Source organism: Helianthus annuus, chromosome 3, assembly GCF_002127325.2.
Source record: "Helianthus annuus cultivar XRQ/B chromosome 3, HanXRQr2.0-SUNRISE, whole genome shotgun sequence".
In the NCBI taxonomy this organism is placed as follows: domain Eukaryota; kingdom Viridiplantae; phylum Streptophyta; class Magnoliopsida; order Asterales; family Asteraceae; genus Helianthus; species Helianthus annuus.
Genome location: NC_035435.2, coordinates 158,079,854 through 158,089,992, shown reverse-complemented (window position 1 = coordinate 158,089,992; position 10,139 = coordinate 158,079,854). Strand labels below are relative to the sequence as shown.

The 10,139-nt window shown below is 34.3% G+C and overlaps 1 protein-coding gene across 1 annotated transcript; it reads left to right on the top strand.

Annotated features, from left to right (window-relative positions):
* The first annotated feature begins 4,502 nt into the window (after positions 1-4,502).
* On the top strand, positions 4,503-7,616 carry LOC110928139 (protein DMR6-LIKE OXYGENASE 2). The gene is made up of 2 exons (XM_022171321.2): positions 4,503-5,297; positions 7,114-7,616. Exons 1-2 carry the CDS (start codon positions 4,503-4,505, stop codon positions 7,351-7,353), a joined length of 1,035 nt encoding a protein of 344 aa, XP_022027013.1. The 3' UTR covers positions 7,354-7,616.
* The last annotated feature ends 2,523 nt before the right edge of the window (positions 7,617-10,139 follow it).

Genomic DNA, 10,139 nt, shown 5'->3' with positions numbered 1-10,139 from the left:
ACACAATAACAGTTTCATAAATCCCCTATCCTTTTTGTCAACGATATTCTAGTAACTGTGTTCCCTCTTATCGTAGTTCCAGGAGATCTGTCTCCCAATCTCTTGGATCCTATTCCCAGTATCCCTTAGCGAAGTTCAGCCTTATTCTTGTTACTCATTGGTGGATTTGATAAAGGTTCTAGATGGAACTTGAGGAAAAAGCTTATAGGGATGGTTTTGTAACTGTATTTCATTAATTAACCATTCGTTTATTTGCGAGTGGATTGAAGGGTTTAGAATAGATGGTTCTAAGTTCATTGATAATTGTGCTTCGAGAGAGCGATTAAAAATAGTTTCATTAACAGGCTTAATAGTATTAGGGCTTACCATTATAGAATCTAACTCTTCCTGAGATGGTAACTTTTCAATTTGCCTAGAACTTTCCCCAATTTCTATTTCCTTGGTCTTGGGTTTCTCGAGAGGTAAAGTATCGAACTCTATAGGTTCTTCTATATCTGGTATATACCTATTGAAATCTCTGGAAACTTCTACTCTTACTGGATAGAGATTTAAATTCTGAAGGGCCTCAGACAAGTTACTCATGCTGTTTAGCAAAAATAGACATAGTCAGAATTCATAAAATTTATAGAAAACTTTTTAAATATTAGTTCCTACTGGGTATTATTGAAATTTACATCATACGAGGTTTTATTTGGAAATTTTATGATTTTCTTGATAAGACTTCTAGATTGTAGATAATAAAGGTACTAATACTTGAATTAATTTATTTGACTAACATATAAAGATCTGCTCATACTGTACACAATTAGTCAGATAAATAAACAAATAATCACAAAATCGCAATTAATGGAAATTAAATATTTTCTAAATACTTAATTGGCTTAAATCAGTGGCTTGAGAAGTGGCTCTGATACCACCTTATTTCTGTCACGGCCCCCGACCCGGTTTGACCCGTTTCAGGAGCCGCGGAACAGAAATCCCGCGGTATTTAATTTAGGCGACAGCGGAAGTCTTTTTAAAACAGGATCTTTAGTAGTAAAACTGCTCATTATATAATTTAGGGATAAAACCCAGTAAATTACAATAATGTGATTTCAATGGAAATCTTTATTTTCCAAAACATGTTTCTTTATTTATTTACACTGAGCCACTTTTCTAAGCTGGTAGTGCTTCCTGGCACTTTTCTTTGCTCACAACAGATTACCTGAAACATGTTTGAAAAAGGTTTTGTCAGCGGGGAAATACTGAGTGAGTTCATTCAGTTTTTAGGAAATGACTCATAGTTATAAATTACAGCATAAGAGCGATTACAATGGTTCATATCTTATATTTTATCTGGCTTTCTGTCACAATGGTGACAAGTCACAATGGTGACGATGGTCATACCACTATTAGGTTAATGAACTCTAATAGTGACGTTTCTCCCTAGTAGGTCAATGAACCTAACTGAGAGAAATAGTAATGTGCATAATACCCCACTAACCAATAAATCAAGATATCCACGACTTAGTCCCTGTAATTATAACACTTTGAAAATAATTTGGAGTATTGTAAAACAGTTGATAAAAAGAAGAATGACTCACATTGCAGATTTAACGAGCAGTGTATAAGCCTACTGATTAGCCTTGATTATTTCTAATTTCACAATAATGCACACAAAACAGGATTAGTGATCAATACAACGATTATGATAATTCCCCGAGATCAATTTTGACAATGAATGTCCAAGTGCAATACTTCGGCTCATTTATCAAAATGACAAACGATAAAGTAGAGTACTTCAACTCGTATATCGAATTATCGACAACGACAAAGTACAATGCTTCGGCTCATTATCGAATTATCGACAACGATAAAGCATAGCCCAATGTGGCGGCACTTAGATATTCTTTGGGTATATTGATCCCGGAAACTGAATCGTAATAACGATCGACTAATTACCCTGTTTTGCGGCAGCGATTCGATAATTGTGTGTGTGTGTTGGACTGTTTTGCTTATAACTCGACCTACGTAACTCCGATTTTCGTCGTTCAAGTGCCAAAAATTCAAGTCCCAACCCCTGCTATTTATACTGAAATTTTGACACCGTCGCGTAGCGCGAGGGGTACCCCCTTAGCCGTCGCGCTACGCGAGTGACCACCCTATTTTCATAGGGTAGCCCTTCGTGCAGGTAGGCTTGCTGTGTTGTCAGTTTCTTAAAATTCGATTTTTATAATTAGTTATGAAGATAATCGTTGGCTAGGGTTTATCCCCCCCTGAGTTTTAGGGGCCCTGATCTTGATTCTGAAAATTCTGAAAATTTTAGGGTTTGTGTGGAATCACTTGGGTTTCTCAATTAGGGTTTTCTTAATAGATAATTAACATCCTAATTAGGGATTTTAGTGACAGTTGTTACATTCAATAAAAGAAAACGTAATCAAAATACTATTTGAGAAAGTGTAAAAAATATCTGAAAACTTTTCAAAATACTATTTAAAAAAAACGTCTATAATATATTTTTACACTTTGAATTTATTTTGTAACAAAAAAGAATCCTTTTAAAAAAAATATGACTTGATTAAGGGGTAAGTATGACAAGTTTAAATGTGATTTTATAAAAAGAGGATATAAAAAGTTACAAGATGGGGTACATTTTGTAGCCCCAAAAAATAAGTAGTAGATAAGTTAAAATAAAGAGAGAGAAAAAAACACCTATTTATATATGATAAAATGGAAACCGAATGAACAGTCATTTATTATTAAATTAAAATTATTAGAATTAGAATTTAGAATTTAGAATTTAGAATTATTTAAAATTAGAATGGAATGAATAGTAACATCATTAAGAGATGAGCAAATGGTATCGGGTATTGGTATCGGTCTCAAATTTACCAAACTGGTGTATTTTCGGTACCGGTTCTGCACAGGTATTCACCGGTTTTTACCCTCAAATACCGGTGCCGTACCAGTACCGAACCGTACCATACTAGGTATATTCGGTACCGGTACCCACTTTTGGGGATTTCGGTAACGGTATTTCCGGTACCTGTTGGTACCGAGCTCCTCAAATCCTGTAGCAACGCAGCAATGCTAGTAATTGCACCGTTTAGATTACTCTTCATACACACAGTAAGTAAACTGTATTTCGTTTGAATGAGGTTTTATATACACAACTTATTTTGCTTTCTTTTTTGTCTTTTTTTGTAATGGATGAATTGTAGCATGTAAAATTAACTTTGATATTTAGAATATTGATGAGCAAATCGTATCAAATCCTGTAAACGAACCGGTATCGTATCGGTACCAAATTTACTATACCAAATCATTTCCGGTACCAATTTGGTACCCACCTTTTGGCGTTTTCAGAATCTTTACTTTCGGTTCGACACCGGTCTAACACCATACCTGTATTTATTGATTTTTACCTTCAAATACCATACCGTATTGTACCGAGCATTTTCGGTGCCGGTACCTAATTTCGATGATTTTCCGGATCAGTACTTTCGCTGCCGTTACCGGTACCGAGCTCATCCATATTTTAACGTGTTAACACTGTAATAACTGAACTGAAAACAACCGAATTTCCAACGTGTAGGACGTGTGGGTCCTATTATTATATATTAGGTTATTTAAAATCGTTTTTTTATGACGGAGTGACTATCCTTACCACGTTATTTTATTTATGTTTTGATATTCGGTATCTGTTTACCGTTGCTGACACGCCTTTTGTAGTCATTAGGTCCCGTCGCAACGCGCGGACGAAAAATAACTAGTTTTGATAAATTTTCTACCTACACTATTTATGGAAAAAAACTCAAATTAGTAAACAATAAAAAAAATATAAAAAAATGAGGCGGTGTGGAAAAAAACACTTTTATATTAGCAAAAAAGTTTGTTGATTGTCTAATTAATTTGACAAAAAAGTAAAAAGGTGTTAAATGTCTCATTTTAGGGTGTATGAATCCATATTTTAATATACATGTTCTTATTTCTTATTGATAAAAAGATACAGATGATAACATATATGCATGATTTTCTGAGTTTGTATAACATCTATCATTAAGAGCAAAAGGAACTGAAACAATTAATAAACATATACATAAATATCATTCTTTTTAAATTAAACTTCATTAAAATAAACACCCGACCTAAACAGGCAAAAGACCAACAAACAAACGCCCCCGACCTAAACGGGTAAAGGACCAAATTACAACATATACATGAGATATTTACACCATTCCTTTCAAATTCAATATTTACATGAAGATCTACTATTTAACCACTCAAAACCTCTTGATTTAATCTCTATCAGAATATCCTGCGTGCTTCTCATTATCTGCTTGAAAACCAATTCATTCCACACGAAATATACATAAATATCTAATAATAATATTTTAGGGTTCAGTAATTAAAGGATATACTTGAACACACGTATCACATGCATACACATGAATTAAGTCCATGGTCTCTATATATAACCTTCTCCCATTCTCATCTAAACCTCACATCTCTTCAATCCAACAATGGCTACTACTTCTAAACCATTACTTCTTAGCGACATGGTTGCCTCTGGTGAAATGAACCAAGTCCCTTCAAAATACATTCATCCCATCACCGAACGCCCCAATTACCAAAATGTTGTTCCTGACTCCATCCCTGTCATTGACCTCCAAAACCTCAACGGTCCCAACCGCTCTCAGGTACTCGATGAAATCCGTCGAGCTTGCTCCGATAACGGCTTCTTCCAAGTTAAGAACCATGGCATACCCGAGTCCATCATAGCCAACATGATGCAAATGGCTAGAGAATTCTTCAACTTGCCATTACAAGAAAGGCTCAAGATGTACTCTGATGACCCCACCAAAGCCAACAGGCTATCAACCAGCTACAATGTACGTACTGAAAAGATTTCTCATTGGAGAGATTATCTTGGACTCCATTGCTACCCGCTCCAGGATTACATTCACCAATGGCCCACCAACCCCGAGTCCTTTCGGGACATTGCGGCTGAGTATTGCAGGAGTGTTAGAGTGTTAGCGCTCCAACTGGTTGAGGCGATTTCGGAGAGTTTGGGGCTTGATAAAGACTACATCAGTGCACAACTGGGGTCGCATGCTCAGGTAATGGCCTTGAACTACTATCCTCCATGCCCACAACCCGATTTGACTTACGGGTTGCCTGGACACACTGATGGGTATGTCCTCACCCTCCTTCTTCAAGATGAGGTCTCTGGTCTTCAACTGCTCAAAGATGGCCAGTGGGTTGCTGTTGATCCAGTTCCGAACGCATTCGTCATCAACATTGGTGATCAAATTCAGGTATAGAATCATATCATTCCATCTAAACTTTTGTTGATGTATAGGTGGTTTACAAGTTTTAAAGGTGTTTCTAATAGGGGTGTGCACGGTTCGGTTCGGTTCGGTTTTTGGGTAAAATCAAAACCGAAACCGAAATGTCGGTTTTTGGCTTTTTAAAACCGTTTGGTTTCAATTTTTTCGGTTTTTATGTCGGTTCGGTTCGGGTTTTCGGTTATTTCGGTTTTTGGAACAAAATTATGTAAGATTCAAAAAAAAATATAAAGTATAATTTAGAATATAAGAATCTTTATTATATGTTTACATTTAAGTTATTATAGTTAACTTCTTTAATTAATATTGTTTACATAACCCTAACTTTCTAATCTATTTATATGTTTCTCTAAAGTTTTTATTAAGACATTTTTTTTATAATAATTTGAAGATCATTTAATTTTTATATAAAATTTTGTTATTTCTTGTAGGTAATAAATAGATCACTTCAATTATAAATAAACTTGTAATGTTTTTATTATAAACACTTAACATTCAAGAATAAAATTTAGTAATTTCTACTAGCATTGGGTTAAACATTTAAACAACTTAAACTTAAACTTAAAAATATAAGGATTGTAACTTATTGGTTCGGTTCGGTTCGGTTTTTTTTTTGTTATTGAAAATGGTTATCCAAAAATCGAACCGAACTTTTCGGTTATTAAAAATCTGAAAATCGAACCGTCGGTTTTTGTTTCGGTTTTTGTCGGCTATTTCGGTTACAGTTCGGTTATTTCGGTTTTTTGCTCACCCCCTAGTTTGTAGGTTGTTTTTGGGGTTTCTAGTAGTCCGTTACTTTCATAAATGGACCATGAATAGATCTGACGACACAGGAACATGAAAAGTGGACTAGTGTCTGCTTAATGAAGTAGAGCACAACCTATTCTTAGGCGTACGTGTTATTATCCATGTGTCAGATCTATTCATAGTCCGCTTATTGAAGTACTTAGCAGACTACCAAAAAACCAATATAATCTCAAAAACCACTTAAACCATCCCAATGTATGCATTTGTGACATGAATTATACATTTACCAAAAGCTTTATTGGAGCAAAATGCATTTGAAGAGAATGCACTTCAGCAAGAACGACACATTTGAGGTAACAAGTGGGACTCAAGTAATTTTTTTTTTCTTTTGCAACAACATCAGCAAGAACGACACATTTGAGGAAACAAGTGGGACTCAAGTAATTTTTTTTTCTTTTGCAACAACATAAACAAAGATAAACGTCTACTCATTAATTTATTTTATTTTTCCTTTTCAAGTATTCAACCGTAACAAATAAATACTTACGGTAATAATTTTTGAACGAGTGGGCCAAAGCCTTTAAAAAATAAAATAAAGTATAATCAATGATAATAAAATATAGAATTCATTTATATGAATAATAACCGAAGAAAACAAATCAAAAATTAAATGTTTACTTATGTTTAAATATATTTAATTAATTTATATATATTTTAAAAAATACCAAAATAGAAATGGGTTAATTATAAAGAAATTTTGTGTTTAAAAATAAAATGTAAAAAGTGGTGAGGTGGAAATGCAAGTATTGGTAAGAATATTTGTAAGGTTGAAGAGAAATGAATGTTTTTTTATACATATGTAGAAATATGATTTGACAGCCGACTAAATGCATAAATACATATATTTAGCATCTTGGGAGGATGTTCTTATAAATACTTTTAGAATTTCTAAACCACCTGGACATAAAAATAATCCCTCCAACAACCTTTTAGTGATCTTTTTGTTTCAGTTTATGTTAATTAATATAGTAACATACAGGTGATAAGCAATGACAAATACAAGAGTGCTATGCATCGCGCTGTGGTGAACTCTGAGAAAGAAAGGATATCTATACCTACTTTCTACTGCCCATCACCTGATGCAGTGATAGGCCCTGCTCCACAACTGGTAACCGATGACGAGCCTGCTGTGTACCGACAGTTTACATTCGAGGAGTATAATCGTACGATATGGACAGGTGGGCTTCACGAGTGCTTGGATGCGTTCCATGCTACTTAATGTTGAGCTTTTATGTCGTTGAAAGATCGGGTCCTTAGTATTAGTCTCTTGTTGAAGATAGATTTGAGTCAAAGGTACCTCTAGAATAATGTGGTGGGTTTTCCTTCCTGATGATCAGTTAGTTAGTTTTTTTTAATTTCCGTTGTAAGTTCCTGCTGGTTTAAGCAGTGGTTATGCATGCATTTAATAAAGGTTGACAATTATCTATGTGATTGATATACCAAAACTTAATTGCTCAAAAATCATTAGCCCAACTACTGAATAATAAAATCCTACCCCTGGATAAGTTTTGTTAATTTTTATATGTAATACAATTGCTTTTAATTTATGCTCTTTTTTCGTATGCTCTCACTGCCAACGCTCCCCCCCCCCCCCCCTTCAATTTTCCCGGCTTACACATTTCAAATATCCGAATATGAGGATGTCACTGTGGATTGAACCCTTAATAATCGTACTGAATACATGAAGATTGTAGAAACAAAAGTTTACGTACTTATATGTTCTTGCTTGACGATATCCTTTGCTAGCCTTGTGTCCTTGAAGATTGGACATCACATTCATCAATTGATCGAAAATTAATGAAGAACAAAGTTCACATACATCATTTGAATGAAAATCAATGTTTATACACAACAAAGATGATGATTTAGTAACTCACAAAGATTAATTTTGACAATAACAAAGCCAAGTGAAGATCAAAGCCAAATCGGAAACTAAATTTGAATTGTCAAAATTAATGGTTTTCATATAATCTATACAAGTTTATAAAAATATCACTTTTTATAAAAAAATACTGATTTCCCAAAGGATTTTTATAAAACATCAAGTTAATTCATAAGTCTTGCAAATTTATAAAAATTGGTTTTTGAATTCGAAAGTTGGTGGATGAAGCTTGCTAAACTTGGTATTAATTCAAAATATATCCACCTTGAAGACACAAGATTTTTAAAGTGGTTTAAAGATAAACACTTTGTGAAAACATCTTAAACCTTTTACAAATCACAAAAGTATACTTTGTAACACATTTCAAAGTCACCAAGTCAAATGTAATCTTCTTGAGACACAAAATCTAGAGAAAATTTGCTAAAATGGGTTAGAAATGATGGATGAGACACTTTATAACATTCACAAAACAAAACAAAACAAAACAACCAAAAAAGAGAAACGTGACAATTCACGATCGATCCATTGACCGCAAAAGGTCTAGGATCCCCCTGCCTTGTTTTTGTGTTGTACCTATAAATAAAACCAACCTTTTGCATTTTAACTCACGTCTTTTGCTCTAAACACTTTCTAATACACATCTAAATCAGATCTCTTAGTTTCCTTGTGATTCAAACATCAAACTGAATAGATAATCAAGATCAAAATCAAAATCAAAGAGCAAAAAAGAAAAGTTGTGTTACAACTACAATCTTTCAATCCTTGTAATTATTGTTGTATTGTGAACATTGTTGTTCTAATAGTGAGTGATTTGTGAGGGATCTCACCATACTTGATGATTATTGTGAGGACTCAGTATCTTGATATAGCGAATGTGTAAAGAAGTGTGGAAGACATACTATGTTGACTTAGTGTTTAAGAATGTGATTAGTACCTTTGATTAGTGACATGTTGTTGAGGTGATTACTAGCTCACTGCCTTTCTTAGTGAAACATTTGTGCCGGTGATCTCTTCAGTCTAAGAGAAATGATTAGTGGAGCAACTCTTAATTGGAGAATCAGAAAGAGGACATAGAGTGGATTAGTTAACATACATATGAACCTTTTTTGTCACACCCTGATATTTCCACATATTACCGGTGGGTCCGGTGGGGAGTATCGTGACGTAGTTGATATCATCATTGTCAAATATACACAGTTTATAGCACAGCGGAAGTCTTGGTAGAAATTAATATTACAAACCGAAAGTGTAAAGTACGAATAAAATAATATACAGACGGTTGTATGAAAGGATCCACAGGCGGATCTAAATATAATACAAAAACATGTTCGACAGACTTAAGGCATTACGAACTTGCAAGATTCTCTAATTAACGCCCAGAAGTTCCCAGCCAATTACGAGTAGTACCTGTCACTTAGCCTTTTTGAAAATACGTCAGTTTACACTGGTAAATACAATTAATCAACTCTTTTGAAAACATTTATGAAAATTGATTTAAATGCACAAGGCACAAATATTCTTTTATAATTTGGGACAATTATATGAAATAATCTTGTATACAGATTTATATGTTTGTCATACATTTAGGACCCGGGATAGAAGCCGAGACATAATTAACCGACACACCACTTATCCCTTCTCGGGAAACCCACAGAGGAGTTTATAAATCTAATCCCTTTTTGGGGAAAAGAAACCATATCGCATCTGACGGTGTATGCTTACACCCCGTGCTTAGGTCGTGGCCATTTGCAATTAAATGAGCCAAGGATATCCAGGACACGGTCGTTTACCCCCAATGTTTATGTTATCAAACAAAACAGATTAAAACAGGTTATGTAATTTATTAATCACAGTCCGATTAAATGATTCCATACCCGACCAAGCGGTAATATTTTACCGTATCCCAAGCCCGTATAAGGGAAAATAAGTTAAAAGTATTTACCTGAGCTTTAAAATGCGAGATTTGTTTACTCAGCCGTATAATCTAATCAAACTAGTGCAAGTAGCTTTTACCGGGGCTCCTAATCTGGAATGAAGGTTTTATTAACCTATTAGATTACTAACGGGTCTTATTTATATCGTAAACTTAGACCGGTTAGTTTAAAGAAAGATTTACGGCACGA